The sequence below is a fragment of the Meleagris gallopavo genome, chromosome 28 (genome assembly GCF_905368555.1).
Source record: "Meleagris gallopavo chromosome 28, MGAL_WU_HG_1.1, whole genome shotgun sequence".
NCBI lineage: Eukaryota > Metazoa > Chordata > Aves > Galliformes > Phasianidae > Meleagris > Meleagris gallopavo.
Window position 1 is genome coordinate 1,570,492 of NC_139431.1, and position 20,556 is coordinate 1,591,047.

Genomic DNA, 20,556 nt, shown 5'->3' on the forward strand with positions numbered 1-20,556 from the left:
CCATCCTCCTCCTCACCTCTCCAAAATGGCGCTGCGTGGTCTCACAGTGCTGTGTGCTACAGGAAGGGTTGTCTTTTTTCCTGTGGTGGTCTCTTTTATTCATCCCAAACGCACGGAAATTGGCAAATGATAATTTCATTTACATTTCTACAGAGGAACACAAGCGGTTCAGAGGGTGGAAAGGTTTTTATTATAACACTGAGTTACTGGGGTTTGAATCTAGCACTGAAGAGCACTCTTTGCACACGCAGTTGAAATCTGTCGGCAGCAGAGGAATGTCAGGATTCAAAATGCCAGGCATGGTCCCCGTGTAGTGGAAATGCGGATATATTCGTATCACAACTGACATTTCATTTCTGAAAGACTGATTTTGCAGTTAAATCTGATGTTGCTTTGCTTAGAGCTGATCAGCCTGAAGGTGAATAACAAAACTGAATCATTAGCGAATCCGTTTCTATTTGAGGAAACACAATTGGCATCATGAAGTTGGTTTTCCGCTCAGAAAATGCAGTGCATTGCGTGGGCTCACAGGAACACAGAAAAGGTAGAAATTCTTGTAATAAAAGGCTCAAATGCGGAGTCTGGAGGGTGATTCTCATCTTTTTCACCAGCAGAAGGGTAATGTGTAATGCTTAGGTGGGGAGTGGTGGATCTGCTGCCTCTGAGCAGCAGAAAGTTTGCTACTCTGATGGTAAAGCTGAAAGATGAGATAGATAAACAAACAAACAAACAAAAAAACCACCTTTGGACCTAAAGCATAAGGAGCATCATTGCTACTACAGAGCAGGGGCAGAGCTGCAGGCAGGTGTGAAATAAAATAAAATGTTATTCGGAGGTAATGGCTTTTTTAGGAGACAAAACATAAAACTTCAAGTGAATTTGTGAATATGCAGGTTAATGAACTGAACTTCCTGCTTTGCCTGGGCTACAGAAATCCGCCACAGCCCTGCAATTTACTGCTAACAGACAGGGAGGGCCTTGCCATGAAAAGCAAGATTTCTGGCCTCTTAAAAATCACTGCATCTCACAATCATAATTGTCAGACTGCCTGCCAGGGAGGGAACCCAGGTCCTTAAAAGACTCTCTGTTCGACACTCACAAATAGGTAATGGAACAAATAGACACTACTTGTCTTTTTCAGCACACCTTTGCAGGAGTGCTTTTCCTTATAACATCACGTATCTAAAGCAGTGCAGAGGCTGAGCTGGATGGAGGCTAGTGGGAAAAGTTCTGTGGCTGGTTGCTCGGATTTCTCTTTCTGCCAAATTCTTTGATTTGAAGGAGAGCAAAAACATCTTGTGGGTTCCAGTTACCCTCTGGGGTCTTCAGATTCTGCAGCAAATGCTGCTTCTTCAGTGGGGGGAAGTTTTGCTCATCTTCCATCAGTTTCAGGAGCTGCTTCATCAGGTTTGAAGTCTCATCTCTGCTGATGCTGTTGTAGAGATCTGAGGGATCTCTGGTCTTCTGTGAACCCCATATGGCATTTGAAAGGGAAATATCCCTGCTGCTGGCTGTGTGCACACTACCTAGGGCATTGTGGAGCCACATCAGGCGCTTCAGCCCTTGAAATGCCCTCCCCTTGTCATGCATGAGCTGGTGCTCCGTCACTGCTCTTCTACTGCAACAGCAAAAAGGGTTCAGTTAGCAAACAAGCACAGCTGGTTTTCTGTTCCTATTTCAAAATCACTGATTTGCATCCATCAATCTTAGATTCTCTATGCTGAGGAAGGAGATCTGGTCTACGTAGGATATGGAGGACAACCCTGATGCCACACTCAGGGTCAGAAGCCTGACCCATGCAGGGCCAGCTCAGACAGTGCAAGGCAGCAGGCAGTCAGTTCCTGAAGGTGGAAATTGGACCTTTAATAATAAAACCCTTTCCATGAACAATACAAGTGCTGTTACTGACATCCGAATCTGCATTGCACATGAGCCATTGCAGCTATAGCCTTCTGCTACAGATTTGGATCTGAGTGGGAACCTAATTATGGAATTGTATGTGCCATTTCATGACTTGCCTTGAACATCTTTGCTACACAATTCTCAAAAGAATCAGCAGAAAGGCACTGGATGCAGTATAATCCATGCATCTAAAAATGCAATTGGCATGATTCTGTACTGCATAAAAGGCAGTAAAATGTATGCATTTTTTCTTTTGCTATGCCTGAATTAATGGCAGTGAAGAATACAGCCTCTTAAATCAAAAGCAAGCAGTCTGCTTATGATATTAAGTAAAAGGGTGATATTGCTTACTTTTCAGTGTCTTGACACGTTGCAAAACAGGCAAGAAAAAAGATTGCAAAAAATGTAACCATCTGCAGAGATCTCTGGGGCAGGAACATTTTCTCTCTTCTTTAAATCTGATCACCAGGACAAGAAGCTGAAGGTATGACCAAAAGTCTTTCCTTCTCTCGTCATTCGTTCACCTGATAAAATGAATTTCAGCCTTCAAGCACGAGTAAAAGTGGAGCAATTAAGTGATACATCACCCCAGAACCTCCCAGAACATCAGACGTGTGGACTTGTATACCAGTAAAAGACGAGGAGATTTCCTGGTAAATTTATGCATTTCTTTGCTGAGAATCCTAAATCTCCTTTCCCTCTCACACGTCTCAATAGACTGCTTCCAACTCCTGTGCATTTGCAGGCACAGATTATTTCATGTGGAGCTGGAAAGATAAAAACCTAGCAGAAATGTAACAAAACGATTAGGATTGCTGCTTAAAACATCTGTCACAAAACTCAAAAAGAGTTTAAAGCTGGACCGTGCAAATCAAAGTGAAAATGCGGACACAGCCCTGGGTTTGGACCTGGATAATACAGCCTTGTCCATGAGCAATACAAGTGCTGTTACGGGCATCCAAATCAGCCACTGCACGTGAGGATCAGATTAGTTTGATAGTGGATATTTTGTCTGTAAGTTCTGGCTTAAGAGAAGCAACTGGAAAGTGTACAGAGATTATTCTCATCTAAGAGAATTACTTTCTGAGCGATTTCCTTGGACAATATGTTCAAATTAAACTAGGCATGAAAGAACACATGCTATTTCCAATTAAAATACATAAAGATACATAAAGTACATAAAGATAGACACAGAGTACAAACGTGCTTACATCCTGCATGATAGCTTAGCCTGTGCAAATGTAGATCTGCTCTCACACAACAGTTAAGCTATGCTTACATATTGTGATGAACAGAAAATCATGTAGTAACTAAAAAGCACCCCTGAGTGACAGGGCTCACATCTCCTACTCACCGCTGGTCTCGTAGAGATGGCAGCGAAGCCTCTGTCTGCACGGCTGCCTCTCCTTGCCAGTCTCTTCCTGACGTTCCAGTTGCAATGCCAGTGAGTGCCTTTCACCTTCTTTTATACCTGCCCAGGAACCACAGAAACAATAATCACTTCAGTGACTAAGACCTTTCCTCTCGTGGCAGTGAAAGGAGAGAGCTCGCTATTTCCAATGAGAATAAATCTCAGATTCTAAAACGTTCAGCTGTGACTAAGGAAAAGATGATGAGACTGTGGGAAGCGTGTTATTCTTTTGCTGTCTCCTGTTTTGTTGTTGTTTGGGTGTTGGTTTTTTTAAAGACCTTCATTCTGACGCAGTGTTATTGTGCCCCGAGATGATGGAAGAAGGGATGGTCAAACTTGTTCCACTGTTGATCGCGAAAAAGTTCCCTGGTTTGCTTTGCTGTGTTCTTGGACTCCTGAATAGGTCACAGTGTTGCACAGGTGGAATCTAAATCAGCAATACTGACTTAGACTGATACTGCTAAGTCTGTAATGCAAGTCACCATGCAGCGTGAACAGACAGTTACTTGCAGAAAATATGAGGAGTTTGTAAATAAGATCCCACTGGATTTTAATGCTCAGCACAAATCTCATTGAAATTGTTTGCACAGTTTGCACAATTGTTTGAGCAGTTTGCACAGCCACGGTAAGATGTATTTGTTTTTGATTTTACAAAGTGGGGAGATATGGAGAAGCCTTATCAACTTAGTAAATGATAAAAATGCAAGCGGTAGCTTGGGCAAGAAGCCAAATTCTGATGTGAAACCATAGGACTTAGTGAGGTGCAAGTCTGGATACTCACTTTATGATATCTACTCAGGTAATTCAATACAGCTTGGATACTGAGGATATGGATGGACTGGAGCACCAGGCTGAACCACTAAATCTGTTTAAGAGGATCAGACCCTATTTCTCCAAGCAAATGAAAGTGAATGTATTTGTCTTCTCTGAGAAAAGAATCCCTGGAAAAACTGAGGATACCGTTTGCTTGGTGTTACCATAAGCTACTCATTCATTTCCCATAGGCACCGCCTCACCATCCCATTAAATTCAGTCTCAGGTGAGTGGAAATGCATTCTCTGATAACACAGACAGGCCAGGCCCTGCTAGCAGTGTTCTCACCTTCTCATACATTCTCGCAGCTTCTGTGGACATCAGGTGCTCTTTACTACATTCCTCGTGACAGCTGGTTGTGAGCCCTGCAATCAAATAGGTGTTGCTGACGTGAGTCTCAATTGTTAGTGTCACTCATTAAAGTGTATGAAGTGTGTCACCAATTAAAAATGACATTTGTTAAATGTGGCCAAAGCTCATCTTAAGTTTCCAGGGCAGCCTGCAGTGTCACTGAATTATCTGTCCGTGAAGGCAAAGTTTCATAGTTACATCCTCGAGGATTAATGAGCATTGGCCAAAGTCGGGACTGAAGTCAGGACTGAAACATCTGGTCTAATTTGTCCCTGAACTTTTTGAGTCTGTCACATAATGGGCTCCCATTGACTGCACTTACTGGTGTCTGCAGTGGGAGAACAGACATTGCATTAAGCCAAGTGCCTGCAGGTAGGTCCGAGACGCTGACAGGGCTCAGTAAATGGGCACTTGAAGCATTCTGTGACGGCCAAAGTACATTGCTGTGGCTACGTGCCTCCATTCGACATTTGTTTCCACCCAAAGACTTGAAGAAGTGAAATTAACCTGTGTGCCTTCCTACCACCCTGAGAGGTGTCTGAGAACAGACTGCACTGCAGGAACGGTGCAGTCTTCACAAACATTCAGTGCAAACACATTGGCACGAACAGCACAGTGAGGGAGAGATGCTTGCAGGGATTTATTCCATGTTTTGCACTGTTTCTAAGGAAAACATGAGATACCTTGATCGCACAGGTTACACCACAGCCTCATGCACAGCAGCTAATATTTCTGATTATGATAAAAATTCCACAACCACAAACTGCAAACAGCATTACCAGCTGATGACAATACAATTCCCTCGGGCCTCAGAGCACTTGCAGCCACCAAAGACTTTACTTTCAGCTTCAGAGGCCTCTGCTCCCACCCTATGGCATTTCCAGGCCTGGCTTTGCATTGGCCTCTGCCTTTGCTGCTCAACCACCTTTTGCAGGGTGAGCTTAGGGGAGGAGAGCTCTGCAAATTGCAGTTTCCCCATGAGTGATTCTTTTGTTCAGGCCCTTCCCCAGGGCAGCAGGTGTGGGAGGAAGGGAACGTGAAAGGGGAAAGAGAAAGGCTGAAGGTCCAGCTGAGGGGAGGAAACAGAAAACAAAATGTGCAAAGAGCAAGAGGGGTCCGGGGCCTGGGCTTTAAGACTTAATTCAATACTACATGAGGGACCCTCTGTCTTCAGGGAGATGGACAGAGATCAGGTGCATCTTTCCCATGTGCAGTTTTCTATGAGCAATAGAAGAAGCCTTGCTGCTTCTCTCGTGTAAAAATCCACTTTCTCTGTGCTCTCTTAGCCTACCAGGCTGAAATTCACCCGAGCTGCTCACTGCGGTGTGTGTGGAACAAAAGGCACCGCCCTGCTTAGAGGAAACAGTCTGACCACACTTGGATGGTAAATATAGTTCCCCCAAGCTGCTGGTGAGGCAGCTGCTAATGAATGGCTGCTCTCCCTTCCTGGCCTCCTTAATTGAGAGATCAGAGGAAATAACACCTGGCAGCAAACCTGGGGGCCACAGAGATCTTTGAACCACCACAACCTGCAGCCACCGCCATCCCTCTGCCCCAGCAGGACAAAGCAGCATCCTTGGTAACTGCTGGAGGGAGGTGAGATTCATTAAAGTGGGCTGAAGGCTTCCCTTCTTTCTGTTGGGTGTGGGGAATTCTGTGCAATCCAGAGGGGACGGAGAGGAAAGGCATCCCATGTGCAATCCTCTGGATTGTGTGGGCTGTTGTAAAGCTCGTCCCCAAATCCACTACATCATCCCAAAGAGCACTCCCATCTTCCAGGGGATTAAAACACGAGTCGAACAGCAGTTCGTTGTGCTCAGAGATTTAACTTTCCATTTAGAGATTTCAAGCCAGACCTGGAGAAGTGTCAGACATAGCAGCAAGGCTGGCAGTTGTGTCCTGCACAGGCTCCCCTGGAGCCACACCGGGGGTTGATTCCCCTTCCCCAGATGGAGTATTTTCTGCATGAAAAACAAATAGAAGCCCAAACAGAGCCTCCAGTCGATTGTGCCACCTCTGTAACATCACTGTGTTCTGTTCAGCTTAGCCCTGGGCCCACAGGGCCCAAAGCAAAAGCAAACACAAAGGAGGGGGGATCGCCCACTGCCGTGCGGAGGTTCCCAGCAGCGGGGAATGCCGCCCTCTGCTGCTGGCGTTGGCTCAGGGACCGCTTCTGAGCCTTGGGGGCATTCTGCGGACAAGAAGCTCTAGGATCTCATCACAATTAAAACTTAAGTTATGTGAATCTGTGCCTGTGCCCTGGGCGGCAGGGCTTGGACTTCCAAACATTCAGGCGAATTGGACGTGCTGTCTGTCCTTAACCCGCGTAATTTTGACATGCTGGTACAGTTCTAGCAGGTGGGGGAGGATTGTGTAAATCTTGCTTGGAAACACAGTGCTTATGCATTAATTTGTGTTCAGAATGCTTTATTACAATAATTAATCAGAAAACTATTAACTGCACTTGTGCCAGATATATTTATCTCATTTAGCAAGTCTGGACTAAACACAGCCTGCAGCTATGGCTGCAAAGTGACGTTTTAGGAAGTAAATACAACACTGTGCTGAAGTTAATAACAAAGCTATACCAAAAAGACACCAGTTTGCTCAGTACATTTATTTAGAGCCTCTGCCCTCGTAAAGCGATGGCTGTTTCCTAGGTGCAAAACCCAAATTACGAGTGGAACATCCTAAAAAGCACGACTTGAATGTATCCTACGGAGAGAAAATAAGGAAATAAATATTTTCGCTCTTAGCCGATGAAATAAGACTTCCTAGCTGTGTTGCCTTTTTCCTAATTCTGTGTCTGTAGCCTTCTCTCAATAACCACCGTCTAAAACTGAATTTTGGGGTGAGCGGTGGGAAATCTCCTCAGGAAGAGCCCCCAGCACCGAGGAAAATCCCGCCCGCCGCCATTTTGGGCTGGACGGCGGGAACAAGCACGTTCAGCAAGGGCGGGACACGGCGACCTGTCAATCAGAAAAACGGCGCCCTCTGATTCGCCTCGGTGCGGCGTCATGTGGGAGGGCCCGCCCGTATATAACGGCGGGCGGGGAGGGCGCCAGCCGCCATTTTGTCCAGTGAGGAAAAACGGAGCGGGAGCCTCGTTGAGGGTCGAGTCGGCTGCAAATTTAGCGCGGGCTCCCTTCGCGCGCCCTCCCTCTTAGCATCGGTGAGGACCTTCATCCTCGGAGGGCGGGATGGGAGCGACGCCCGCGGTCCATTTCCCCAGGAGGGCGGATGGAAGCGACGAGGCCCGGCGGCGGCGGCAAACAAAGAGCCGCCGCCATTTTGTAAAGCTGGGCCGGCGCTGCGCTGAGGGGAGCCGGGCGGAGAGAGGGCGGGTGGGCCGCGGGTCGGCTTTGGAGCCGGCTCAGCTCCTTTTCTCCTCGGCTGCGGCCGGTGAGACGAGGCGTGGCCGGGCGGAGCCCCGGGGTGCGCGGCGCTTCTCCCCGCCGCGTACGGAGCGCTGAAGGGGAGGTGCGGGAGGATCGGCCGGGCGCTCCGCGTGGCTGCGGCCGGGATCGGCGCTGCTGGCCCCGCGGCGCGGGCTGCTCTCTCCGCTCCGAGAACAATGGGCTTCTCCCGCGCGGCGCTCCCCCTGCAGGCCCGGCCCCAGGGCTGGCAGCGGGGCCGCGTCCTCTTCCGCAGTAGGGAACACGGAAGTAAACCCATATCCCCGAAATAATAAGTTTCAGTTGTCGTGGTACCAGCCAGCTTTTTTTGTTTTATCCATGCTTTCTTCACCGCGTTCAGAGGATGACGTTTTTCCCATATTGCTGTTAAAACTCTTGAGACCCCAACATTTTATGATGTTAACTGTGAGCTTTATCCCTCTTTCTTGTATTAGCCATGCATCGTGACTCTTGTCCGCTGGACTGCAAGGTTTATGTGGGTAACCTTGGGAACAATGGCAACAAAACTGAACTAGAGCGAGCATTTGGCTACTATGGACCACTGCGCAGTGTGTGGGTGGCCAGGAATCCTCCCGGTTTTGCCTTTGTGGAATTTGAAGATCCACGTGATGCAGCTGATGCTGTAAGAGAACTTGATGGAAGGTAAAACGTGCTTAATGTGTGTTGGGCTTATCTGGTGAAAATAAGAGAGAATGTGGCTCGTGATGGTTTGCAGTTGGGAAGTTTCAGCTGGCAGCATATCCATTCTGCAGTATTTATTTGAGCAATGATATAAGAATAGGCCTATTTAGTGGTCCAAAAAATAGCACTGGGGTGGTTAGTTTTATGTTTTAGAGTGGAACTCCAGTTAGATGTGACTTCAACTTGGTTAAAATCCAAGACAGTTTCTTTTTAAAGAGGCAGTGAGACACTGCCTGTTTCCTGCTCTGGCTGCCTTAAAAGAATGGTGAGCTTTCAGAAGTGGTCAGACTTCTTATCTGTTAAGCTGTAGTCTATTTTGAATTCTGCATTACTTTGCTTATTGCAGAATCCCAGACCCATAGGGCTTGGTGGGAGCCTCTGGTGATCCCTCAGTCCAGTTCTGCTCCCCAGCAAGTTCTCTAGAGCAGGTTGCCCAGCAGAACACCGAGGTGGGTTTTGAATATCTCCAAAGATGGAGACTTTGCCACCTCTGTGGGCAGCTTGTTTGAGCAGAGGGGAGGAGAACCTCCCTCACTCCAGGGTACCATTGGCCACAGGGGCACCAAAGTCCTTCTCTGCAATTTTAACCCTTATTGTCTATTCCTTTTTCTCCATCTGATTCTGTAGTTTGTCTTTCTTGTTTCTTGCAGATAGTTGTTGGTGGAAATGTAACCAATGTCAACCTCTCTTCCCAGAACCCTCTGTGGGTGTCGTGTCAGAGTTGAGCTCTCCAACGGTGAAAAACGGAGTCGGAACCGCGGCCCACCTCCATCCTGGGGCCGGCGCCCTCGAGATGACTATCGCAGGAGGAGTCCTCCTCCCCGCCGCAGGTACCCGGGGTCGAAGTACACTTGTAGAACTCTTGGCACTTAGCATCATAGGAGCAGGCTTTTTAAAAGCATGTTGAAAACATTCATCTATTTGATCACAATTTGGAGATGCCAAACGCTTTAAAAAAAAAAAAGAAAGGGGAAAAAAAATCGAGGTGAACATAAGTTGTGTTGAATGTTGGCTTTTGTCCTTAGGTCACTATGCAAGTTGGTAGTCAGCGCCCTCTGTCCTGGATTTATCCTCGTTCCTCTTAAAATCTGCTCATCTTCTAGTCACATTTTCCCTTTCTTCCCCATACTTCAACTTAGGTTGTTCCTTTCCTTTATTCCATAATGGCAAAACATGACATACAGCAGCTAAGCATTTTCATGCAGATGTGTTTCTCCGCTTTGTTTGCGCAGTTTAAATACTTAGTAAGTAGGCAGCTGTTTAATAATAGATGGAGTAACAGTTGCTCTGAACATCTAGAACCTTTACACTTAGCGTCGATTTGAAGTTAAAGCATCATGTGGCAGTTCTGTCCCTTGAGATTTGCAAACCCAGCTCTAGAATGTAGCAGCGTTTTTGGTAACTGACACGTTCTTGGTCCCAGACTAGCTTGTCTGGAGCTTAAGTCTGCAGCGTGGTTTTTGCAGGACTGAATTTACCTGTTGCAGGTGAGTGAAGTCCTCATGAGTCAGGGTTTCAAGCTTACCCTTTTGCTGTTGAAAAATAACACATTAGGAGTATTTGTTAGCTAATAGATGGTTGTACTGATGGCTTGTTTTTCATTTTTTTTATGCTTTTTGGTCCATCTATTAATAAAAATGAACCCGTTACAGAGTCACCATCATGTCTCTTCTCACCACCCTCTGAGTCTGCATTAGCCAGCCAACTAGCCCTTTCAGCGTCATGTGACCAGCGCGCCCCATTCAGCTTGGCTGGTGTCGTTTCACATGACCCAGGCATGGCCAGTCGTCAGGTTGCACCGCCCTTTGGTTCCCGAGCATGCTGTTTTCTCTCAGCCTTCTCTCCAACCTTAACCAAATCGGCAGCAGCCACCTCGACCGCCCACACATTCCCGGCCAATCAGCTCAGCTGTTTATTTACCAAATGTCTTCACAACAACTACAGCAGCAGCCTTCGGCTAACAAAAAAGCAGGAAAAATCCACAACACCCCCTTCGCCAACCAACTAAATACAACGCAACATCTGGCAAAACCTTTTCAGCAAATTCTTCTTGGCAGTCAGTCCGGCAGCCTCACCTCACCATTTCTAGCTTGTTGAAACCAAAAACTAGTAAGTTTTTCCTGCTTATACAGTTTACTGCTGGTTAAAATAAGGAGTAAGCGGCTTATAAGTAATTACTTTTCTCAATCAAAGGCTGGCTGTGCATAATTGAATGGTAACGTACCTATGTTGCTTGAGGAAACTTTTAAGGGTGATATGGAAAGTCTTACTGTAAATAACATTCAAACAAGTCTATTTGCATGTGAGATGCCAAACTAAATTTTAATAAAGCTCTAACAAACTTTAGCTTTTCCTTGCAAAAAAAAAATAAAAATAAAAATCCTATCACCTTTAAACGGTTTTACTAACAGTTTTCAGAACTTAAAACAATTACTTTTTGGGATGAACTGGGCCGAGCTAAGGTTATTTACTTTTTTAAAGTAGTCTAAACACACTATGGCATTAAGAATGACAATCACAGATATGCAGTTCTAATGTAGCACTTAATGGCGTTATCAATATTTACACTGAGCGCATTTTCACTTTTTTCCACTTGGTATCTCTTTATGTCTTGTCATGGACCTTTTTGGCTTGCATGGGTTCCAAAACATTTGGTCTGTGCTATTTTTTGGAACCACTTGTGGGACTTTGGTGTGGTGTTTTGGGCAGTGTATTTAGTTGAAATGGAAGTGTTGCATTGGACAACTCTGCTATGAAGCATTCTTAGTTATAAGTGAAACGGTGATTGGAAATGTGCTGTTCACACCGAGCTTTGTTTACTGCCTAATCTTTCCATGCCTTTTACTGGATGATGGATGCCAGTTATTCTTGGCACGTTCCCAGGGCCCAACAGTGAGTTTGACAAGTTGGGAAATGCCTCGCCCCGTTAATGCTGGAAGGATTGATAAAAAGCCTCACATTCTCTTTCTGGTTTTAGATCACCGCGAAGGAGGAGCTTCTCTCGTAGCCGCAGCAGGTACGTGCAGATCGTCATTAGCATGGGCTGCTTTGTCTGAGATGTGGAAAGAGACGAGCACATGGGTTCACGTTGGAGTTCTATCTGTGCATAGATGCCCTGGTAATCGTTGTAACTCAGCACACAGGAGAAATGGATTTGTCTGACCTTACTCAGCTACAGGAGATTCCGCAGTTATCAGTTGAAAACTTCGTGTTTCCACTCTTAATGTACTTCATGTTACACAGCTGGAGTCTCTTCCAGTTCTGTTAGATGCTGTGCTGCAAATACAGGTGATGAGGAACAGAGCTCTCACGTGCTGTGTGTGTGAAGCAGTGAAGGCACAGTGGGTTTATATGTGATTATTTTTTTTTCCTGTAGCATTAGATAAGGTGTAGTAAAGGGTGCTTAAGTACTTACTGATGCAGTGAGTTAGCTGAGGTGCTGTTACTTGGTACTGACTGGGCAGATTTTAACTGCTGTGGAGTGAAGCATAACTTGTTTACATCAGCTTGGTTTGTACTGGATGGCACAAGCTGGTTATTCTCATAGCCTTGAAAAGATTTTTCCCTCGCTGAAACCTGAATGTCCTAAAGGCAGTGTCTTGAGGCAGCCATGTAACCTTAACGAGTTCAGCTGTGTTCTGGTGTTAAATCCTCTTGTGCTGCCATCTCTAACAGGTCCCTCTCCAGAGACAGAAGAAGAGAGAGATCACTCTCACGGGAGAGGAACCATAAGCCTTCTCGTTCCTTCTCCAGGTCTCGCAGGTAGGTGGCTCACAGTTGTCTTAGTAACACTGAGATGCTGTGGGGGAGAGCAATCTTCAGCCTCCTATGAGGGCGTTCACCTTGGAATTAAATGCTGTTTTAATAATTGGAACAGTATTTTAAAGTGCTTGCTTACCACGTGCTGGGTTGGGGTGGGAGGTTTGAAGCAGGATGTGCTGCCCTTAACACTCAAACTGACGTGTGGTTGGTTTGCTTTTTCCAGTCGCTCCAGGTCAAATGAGAGGAAATAAGACTTTGAAAAGGAGCTGTGTACAGGAAGTCCTCAGATCTGAGTACGCGGGGAGTATGTACAGAACATTGTTTTGTTTTGGAATTTCATAAAGCTTGGTGCATTTTTAAAATGTTTTAGCTGTTGAACTTGCTTTGTTCCTTGTATCTTGTAACAGGTGGCAAATGTAAAGATGTGAATCTGTATATGGTTCTAAGCAGATCATATGAATTGTAATATTAATCACTTTTTACAATGTACCCTTATACTTAATTGTCTGTGTTGAATGGATACCAGTTTGTCTTGCATAGATAATGTTTCTGGTCTTGACATTCTGCAGTATGTGATTGCTGGGGTTCAGCTTGTGGAGGGGAGCTGCAGCAGAGCTGTTTGCTGCAGAGTGGTGGTGGTGCAGAACGAGGTGTGGAGGTGCTTCGTTACCAGCAGTCACACTGAGCCAGCAGTGCTAAAGGGAACTGCGAGCTGCTCTTACCAGAGCTCTAGTTCCGACTTCCATTTCTGGAACAGAGCTGCTTTGTGTTGCGATCTACAGTTTTTTAGCTTGTAGGGTCAGTTAATTTTATACTTCATGTGACTAGAGTGCTTCTTAAATAGCTGATAGCTTGACCATCTATTCCAGGACCTCTGAATAGACCAAATATACAGCAGAACTGACGACTGGAGTGGATGTGTTGACTGTGTAATGGTACATTGTAAAAGTTGTGAATTAAACATTTCTTTACTGTACAAGAATTTTCATGTCACTTGTAAAATGTCTTTTGTGAGATCCTTGGGATTAAAGTTTTGGTTACAACTTGTTGTTCAGCGTTTAACTCCAGTGTTAACTACAGAACACAATTTAACCTTATGGTGTTATTTGGTTCCAGGGGAGAGAGCTTACACACATCATGTCAGTGTAACAGTGAAGTGTTAAAATGCTGTTCCAGTCTCAGACCATCTTTAACCTCAAAGCTGCCTACTTACAGCTCACCTCTGGTGCAGGGCTCCTTGTCTCCAACACGTGTATAAGAACCAGGGTTAGCTTAGTGGGAAATGCCAGGTTGGCCTCGAGGCAAAAGGTGAGCCATAGAGAACCAGCTGGAGCTTTGGAAGTTTGTTATTTTTGCAGCCTAGATGTGGGTTGGTGATCTTGAGGTATTTGTAACAGCAGTCTTGAAAGTGCTGATCTGTAAGCTTTGCATGAAGGCTTCACTTGAAGTGTAAAACCATGGCGTGGCTGAAGTGTGAGAGCTCCCACGCAGCCTGGCAGCTTTCCTGTATCCAGCAGTTCTCACAATGCACCTGGATTAAATCCATCACACCTAACAGTCCTGATGTCTGGCTGGGGGCAGGATGGCAGCAGGCTGGAGTGCTCAGCTGTGACAGAAGGAGGTCCTGTTATTTATGTGTGGTGCACAACTGATGGCTGTCAGTGGCATGAGGGAGACTTTGGCTGCTGAAGTGTGAAGTGTTTGTTTTGTTTTTCTTTTTTTTGCAGTTATTCAGTTCTCTCATCTGGGAGTTCTGCTGAAGGAGCAGCTCTGCGTCTGCAGAGAAGGTGTGGGTTATGCAGAAATCATTTTACACATGGTTGGTAGGGACCTTAAAAATTAAACGTGTCTGTGTTTGGCTTTGTGAGGAATTTAATGTTTTGTAATGATGCCACTATGCAGGGCTGTGCTGGTGGTGGAAAACGACTGCTGCATCTCACGGTGGAAGTTTAAGCCTGACCTGCAGCCCTGACGCAGCTCGGGGGGTGTGTGGTTGGTTGGTTTGTTCCCTTCAGGGCAGCAGGAGCACGTAGGGGGCAGCAGGCGCTGGGCTGCAGCTGAGTGCTGTGCGCTCCCTGCCCCCAGCAGAGGTCGGGCTGCTCCCGCTGTTGGTGCTGCTCACACCCCAAAGGCGAACAGCCGCTGTTCAGTTTGGGTTCGGTCACAGAAGGCTGGCAGCCCGTCTCCCGTGCGGTTATCTGCGTTACATGTCCAGCCGAGGGCTGGGATGGTATCCTTTGCCTATCCTGTGTTCCCTTTTTTCATGTGTGCTTCTCCCAGGGCTTCATCTGTGGAAAGGTTGAAGCTCTCATTGCCTGGCAGTTAGCCTCTCTGCTGGTGTCCTGCTTCAGTATTTTCCACAACCGAGGGGAAAGGAGGGAAGGCACTGTGAAGCACTCCAGACAGTGCATGCTCTGGAGCAGCAGGTTGTGGTTTTTGCACACAAGAGATGGCAGAACTGGAAATAGTTTCAGGTTGCTGACTTCATGTCCTACTGCTCACTCGAATGAGGAAGTTGGATCAGAACTGCTGCTTCATACATACATGGAAATGGTGGTTTCCTTTTATCTAATGGGAGGGGTTTAGATTAGCAACAAAATCAGCAACTTCTAGAGAGAGATAGGAAAGTAAGAGCTGTGTGCAGTCTTCCTCATGGGGCTTAAGTGGCAGGTGTCATTTTTAATGCAACGATGCGTTCTGGGATTTCAGCCTTCCAGTTCCCTTCTGTAAGAGGGTAACCAGACTGGGAACAGCGTGGTGGAGAGCACTGAAAATAAGAATAATCATAAATCTACTTTGATATTAAAATAACCAGGAGATTTTTGTGTTGACCTTCCAATGCCAGGAGTGCCTCTCTCCTCTCCCGGCGGTTCCTGAGCAGATCGCTGCTGTCCCCGTGTGACCACAGGCCGTCACAGCGCCTCGTCACCCCGTGACGTCCATTTCCAGTTTGGCCCATTTCCTCCCATTTCTGCTGGCTTTGATCAGTGTCCCCATGCCCACACTCATATCACACCGCAGACGCCGTGTCCTCAAGGCAGGCTCACTGTCACAAGGCGTCCCGCTGGGGACACAACTACAGCAACAGCCTCCTAAACCAAACAAGGGGAGAAGTGCAATTCTGGTAGCTCAGGTTGGATTGTAGAACCCTCTCCTTTGGGCACCACCGCTCTCAGCTCTCCCCACAGCCTTCTGTTCCCTGGGCTGCACAGCCCCAGCTCTCAGCTGCTCCCCTCTCGGAGGGCTTCCATTCCTTGGGCTGCTCAGCTGCTGCACGCCGCTACCCGTGGCTGTGCTCCATCCTTACACCCCAGCTCACGTGGGTTGTGTTGCCGTGAGCCAGGTGTAGTTTGCACTTTGATATGTTGAACCTCACGAGGATCCCAGCTGTGCTGGCCTTTATAGGAGCCCTCCTGACTTCCTAGAAATGCTGTTTGGGTATTTCGGTCATGAAGTTTCACCCAGGCTGTTCCGTGTTGCCTGGCACTGCTGTTGGTTATGTTCTGTTGCTGGTCAAACAAACACGGACTGCAATAAACAGCAGATCCAGGCAAACATCAGATAGTCTGTGCAGTAAGAACGCTATGTTCCCAAGTGATTCATTCATCTCTTGTTTAATAATTTAGAAGCTGACATAACTATTAGTTGAACAAATCTTCACACTGACTCGATTCTGCTTGGTCCTTAAAGCGATTGTAGCTGTCTGCTTTTGGTTGCTTGCTTTTAGGGAGGAAATCCTACAAGGAGAGCATCCATCCTCCACAGCCACGTTCTGCTTTCAGCGCTGTTACCCCACGTGCTGCCCTGGGATTCATCCCACGACAACCAGTCCCACGTTCCTCCTCTGGGCACACGAGCACTGCCAGCAGCAGAGGAGCTGCCCAGCATTGCACCTCCATCCTTGTCCGTGCCAACGCCTCGGTGAGCAGCAGTATCAGGGTGGAGCAGCAGTATCAGGGTGGGGCACCCTGTCACTCTGTCACCCTGGGTGCCACGTTCTTGCTGGCTGGGAGATCGCTGCCACCAGCTGTGAGTGAGGAGTGTTATCTCTGCTGCAGCCTGGTCTGAATGCTGCTCTTCCTGGTGCTGGCGAGTTGGGAATTGATGGGCTTTTCATGTGTGACTATATAAGCTTTCTGGGAGGAGGTTGCCACAGCTGAAGATAGGGTTCAGGCGTGGTGTGCTGCTGCTCCTGCCAGTGCTTATTCTGCTGGCCAGGTTACACGTCCTGCTCAGGAGCTGAGGGCTCACCAGCACTGGTGTGAGTTCTGCTGCACTGTGGTGGTTGGACATGAACTGGTGGAGAGGTTTTTGACCAACTCTATGGAGACTGTCAGGTTTTCATGCTTTCTATTTCATCACCTCTTTTCTCTCCCTCCTGCTCCTTTTCATGCATGTTGGTTGTCTATAAATCTTCTGGTCTACAAAACTCATTTTTCTTACAGGAGGACAGGGAGGATTCTGCACAGGGTCACTGCTGGTGGGTGAAGCATGGGGCACTGCTTCACTACTGACAGCACCTCCAAATTCAGCAAATCTCCTTTCCTGGGCTCCATATGGATTCTCATAGAGAGGAAACTAGCCAGGGAAACCAAAAGGAAAAGGGTTTATATGAGTACCAGGAAATCCCCAGCTCTCGTCCTCCTCTGGTGGAGCTGGGCAGTGCTCCACCTCAGCGTGGTGTGCCCACAATCATATCAGCCCACTCATATCAGACCAGGGGTGAACTGCTGCTGGGGGGCATTGACACGTGAAAAGGAAAGTGTAACCAAGCCTCTCCTTGGCAGCTGTCACACCGCTGCTCAGGGTTGTGTAGGATGTTGTGCACACAACTCCTGCTCTGCTCTGCAGCAGCTGAGTCACTGTGCAGTCTGTCTGCCTGAAACGTGTGGCACGAGTGAGGAGATGCTGACACAAGGTGAGGCACTGCTGAAGAGGGTTGGTACACGTCTTGCAGAGCCAGGCTTTGGTGCTCCACATGGGCACAATCAGGGCATGTTGAGTGCAGCCACTGCTGCTGTGCTGGTTGCTTTGGTGCTGTGCTGAGCAAGGGCTCTGAAAGCAGGCACCGTGAGCAAGCGTGAGTCAACTGCCTTCCATAGGAACATGCGTAGCTATAAAGGAGCAGATTGTGCTCCTGGTGGATTCCAGGCAAACCCACGGCTGGTGCAGAAGGGCAGCTTCCATCAGCAGTGCTCTGTGTGTGTGTTGTCTGCTGGGAGGAGGTGACGTGGGTCATTGGTACCACCAACCCACACTCCATTCTTCTGGATGGCTGTAAGCAATGCTCACATGCAGAAGGTTGGAGCAGTCCGTGTCCTCCTCTGCCACCCCAATGGGAAGCTTCTCTGGTGTGCAAGGAAGGGCTGGACTGAGACAGGACGCTGTGGACCTTTTGGATTGATCTTTCCCTTTGCAAAAGGTTTGCAAGAAGGTAAAGAGGATCTAAAAGGGCCCAGAGCTGTGCCTGCAGATCTGCGCTTCAGCCCTCCTGGCAGCACCAGGCTCTGCTGGTGGCAGTGGCCCCGTCCTTGGAGTCCTCCTCATCTAACGGGAATTTGGCACCCCGTGAGCAGCCAGTAAATAACCACCCAAATACACAGCCAGGTACAGAACCACGAGGAACAATGAGCCCCTTTGCTGCCAGCTGAAAAAAAATAACAGCACAAAGCCCCGAGCTGCTCATGGAAAGTCAGTGAAGCAATTACGTTAATGACTATGAATGGGACTAAAAACAATCTTGGATGAAAATGAGTGAGGGGCTGAATGAAGCAAACAATTCATAGCTCCAGGAATATTTCCAGTACGAAGCCTTGTTTTAGGGACTGTCTGATCTGCAATTTGTGCTCGCTGGGACTCTATTTCCACTCTGCTGGGTCCGGTGTCTCATCAAAATGCCTTCATAAATGGAGCAAACAAGGGCTGTATATGGCAGGGAAACAGTCAATTAACACGATCCAAGTTCTTTTAGGGGCAGAGTTAATCAAGCATTCAGCGTTTTGTCATTCTTGTCTTTCTTTCCTGGGAAAATCCTATTAGTTATAAAATCACTTAATTGGGCACTTCAAAGAGCTGATGGGAAAACAGCCTTCGCTGGAATATAAACGCCATTCAGCCGAACACTGGGCTCATTTAGACTTCTGCTGGAGCGTGAGCGTTTCATTAAGAGCCTTCACGTTCCCCCCCTTGAAAGAAAAAAGCTTGTTAGCAGAGATAACAAAAAATCTTAGAGATCCGAATCTTGCTGAGGAGGGCTTTCAGTGCCTGGATACTCACGGCGTTGTTTCGTGGTTTGGTCCCCACTGGAGCATCCTGCACCTATCCTAAGTGATGCCCTTATCCTAAGTGGACGTGGAGCTCTGCTTCTCAGAGCCGGGCAGTTTCACACCTCTTTGGGGTGTTCTCGAGGGTGAGGGGTGTCGAGGAGGTGGACGATTCTCTTTGTGCCCCGTGGGGGCTGGGCTCGGCCCCAGATGCTCCTTGGGGTGCTGCGCTTTGCAGGTCTGCACTGCCGAGCCGTGTGTGCAGTGCCACAGATCTGGAGCGGGGCAGAAGGGCTCTGGGGCACGAAGGGCCCTTTGCTGGGAGCACCGGTCAAAGGGGCTTTGTATTGAGGCATGGAAGCACTGCCAAGGAACGGACGCGGTGATCTCAGTCCCCTCATTATCAGGTTGGGCAGAAATTGAGGCTTTTGTAGAGCTTGAGTTCATGGTGCCTTGAAGAGTAGCAGTGTGTCATTGCCTCCATCATCAGATGGCACAAAGGGGCCCATCTGCCTGAGCCCTTCTGCTTCTTCCCTCTCCGTGGATCCATCCAATGGGAACACCGTGTTTCCCATCAATCCGCGTCCCGTTGCACCTTCCAGCACCACCAGACTCTGAAGCAGTGCTCTGGGCCAGGAGCTCTGCTCAGTTCCTGCAGCCACCGCTGGCTTCGGTGGTCTGTCAATGACATTTTGTACCCCACCTTTAGCAAACTCTCCCATGCGAGTCCATTCAAAGCAGTTCAGAGCACGGACTTCTCTTCAGCAACCCAACCCACCAAGGGGTTTCTTGACTCAACGCTTGGCACATTCTATGCTATGGGCTCAGGACGTGTGACTCCGTGATACCAAAGTGCCCAAAGCCCCATTTCATCCCCCAGCTCAGACCACTCCTGTTCCCCTGCAGCCTCCATCCACCTCCCAGCACCGGGGTGCTGCTCACTGCATCCCCAGCAGTGATGTCAGAGGAGCTGTGCCCAGGCATGCTCCTCCACTGCTGCTGAGCACGGACTGACTCACAGCTCCCTGCCTGCTGTGAATAATGTTTGCATACGTGTCTGAGGCCGCTTCCTCTGCCCTTGGCGTCCTCTGGGACCTACCTGGGGAGAGGAAATGCTCCCAAAGGATTTTCCCAGCCCTGATAGCAACATCCTGTCTGTTTTAAGTGCTTTAGAAGGAGGATGCTTTGAAGCTAGGAGATTTGCATTCATTTAGCATATCGCTTTTGCCATCAGCCCTTAGGATCTACTTTCCAAGCAGATTGCAAGGAGGGATTCTCCGCATTGATGCCATGGGGGTTTGGGACAGTCCTTGTGGTGGGTAAGGATGGGATGGGGAGTGACAGCTCTAATGTGGGGCTGCACCTGGAGGGGAGAAGGAAGCACTGTCCCCAGCACTGCTCCCGGTTCCCATCCTGCCTGGTCCTCAGTCCGACCTCTTCCTACCATGCATTGTCGGGACTGAACGTCGTGAGTCACCTTTGGGCTTTTCCTTAGTTCCTGTACCACCTTCCTCATTAATCACACTTTTTTTTCCCCTTTTTGCTGATGATGCCACTGCGGACTTGACCACGCACCGCCTGACCCAGGCCCCGATGCTATTCCTCTCTCCACTTCCCATTTCCTCTGTGCATTGGTTCCACACCAACATCTCAACCCCATCCCCATCCCCATCCCCATCCCATTCTATCCCCATCTCAACCCCATCCCATCCCAGTCTCATCCCATCCCCACCCCAACTCCATCTCCATCCCAACTTCATCCCCACCCCAACTCCATCTCCATCCCAATGCCATCCCATCCCCATCCCAGCCCCGTGGACACCACAAAGGATGCCTGCCACATGCTGGCTCACCCCGGGCTGTGTCCCTCCAAATGTGGCTGGGAGGACTGACAGCAGCCAAACTGGTACACATTCACCTCACATCACCTTGCCTCATTCTTGCCTCGCTGCAGCAT

General features: G+C 48.1%; 2 protein-coding genes across 3 annotated transcripts; one reads left to right on the plus strand and one right to left on the minus strand.

Annotated features, from left to right (window-relative positions):
• Window positions 1–179: 179 nt before the first annotated feature.
• Window positions 180–20,556, minus strand: LOC116217472 (parathyroid hormone 4-like). 2 transcript variants are annotated; one of them, XM_031556985.2, is made up of 5 exons: window positions 20,453–20,556; window positions 4,415–4,491; window positions 3,257–3,373; window positions 2,254–2,426; window positions 180–1,618 (listed from the first exon to the last, which is right to left on the minus strand). In XM_031556985.2, exons 4-5 carry the CDS (start codon window positions 2,340–2,342, stop codon window positions 1,216–1,218), a joined length of 492 nt encoding a protein of 163 aa, XP_031412845.1. In that variant the 5' UTR covers window positions 2,343–2,426; window positions 3,257–3,373; window positions 4,415–4,491; window positions 20,453–20,556; the 3' UTR covers window positions 180–1,215. The 2 variants fall into 2 exon arrangements, 1 of the variants encoding a protein (XP_031412845.1); XR_014879951.1 differs by lacking the exons at window positions 180–1,618; window positions 2,254–2,426; window positions 3,257–3,373; window positions 4,415–4,491 and adding an exon at window positions 9,413–19,277.
• On the plus strand, window positions 7,493–13,379 carry SRSF3 (serine and arginine rich splicing factor 3). The gene is made up of 6 exons (XM_003212872.5): window positions 7,493–7,649; window positions 8,328–8,535; window positions 9,270–9,404; window positions 11,552–11,590; window positions 12,250–12,336; window positions 12,560–13,379. Exons 2-6 carry the CDS (start codon window positions 8,330–8,332, stop codon window positions 12,585–12,587), a joined length of 495 nt encoding a protein of 164 aa, XP_003212920.1. The 5' UTR covers window positions 7,493–7,649; window positions 8,328–8,329; the 3' UTR covers window positions 12,588–13,379.

Excerpts from the sequence above, each read along its gene's own strand:
- SRSF3 (XM_003212872.5), top strand. The coding sequence starts at position 8,330 with ATGCATCGTGACTCTTGTCCGCTGGACTGCAAGGTTTATGTGGGTAAC. Across the intron at positions 11,591-12,249 it reads TTCTCTCGTAGCCGCAGCAG|GTCCCTCTCCAGAGACAGAA; the intron begins GTACGTGCAGAT and ends CATCTCTAACAG. Across the intron at positions 12,337-12,559 it reads TCCTTCTCCAGGTCTCGCAG|TCGCTCCAGGTCAAATGAGA; the intron begins GTAGGTGGCTCA and ends TGCTTTTTCCAG.
- LOC116217472 (XM_031556985.2), bottom strand. The coding sequence starts at position 2,342 with ATGTTCCTGCCCCAGAGATCTCTGCAGATGGTTACATTTTTTGCAATC. Across the intron at positions 1,619-2,253 it reads ACGTGTCAAGACACTGAAAA|TAGAAGAGCAGTGACGGAGC; the intron begins GTAAGCAATATC and ends TTGCTGTTGCAG.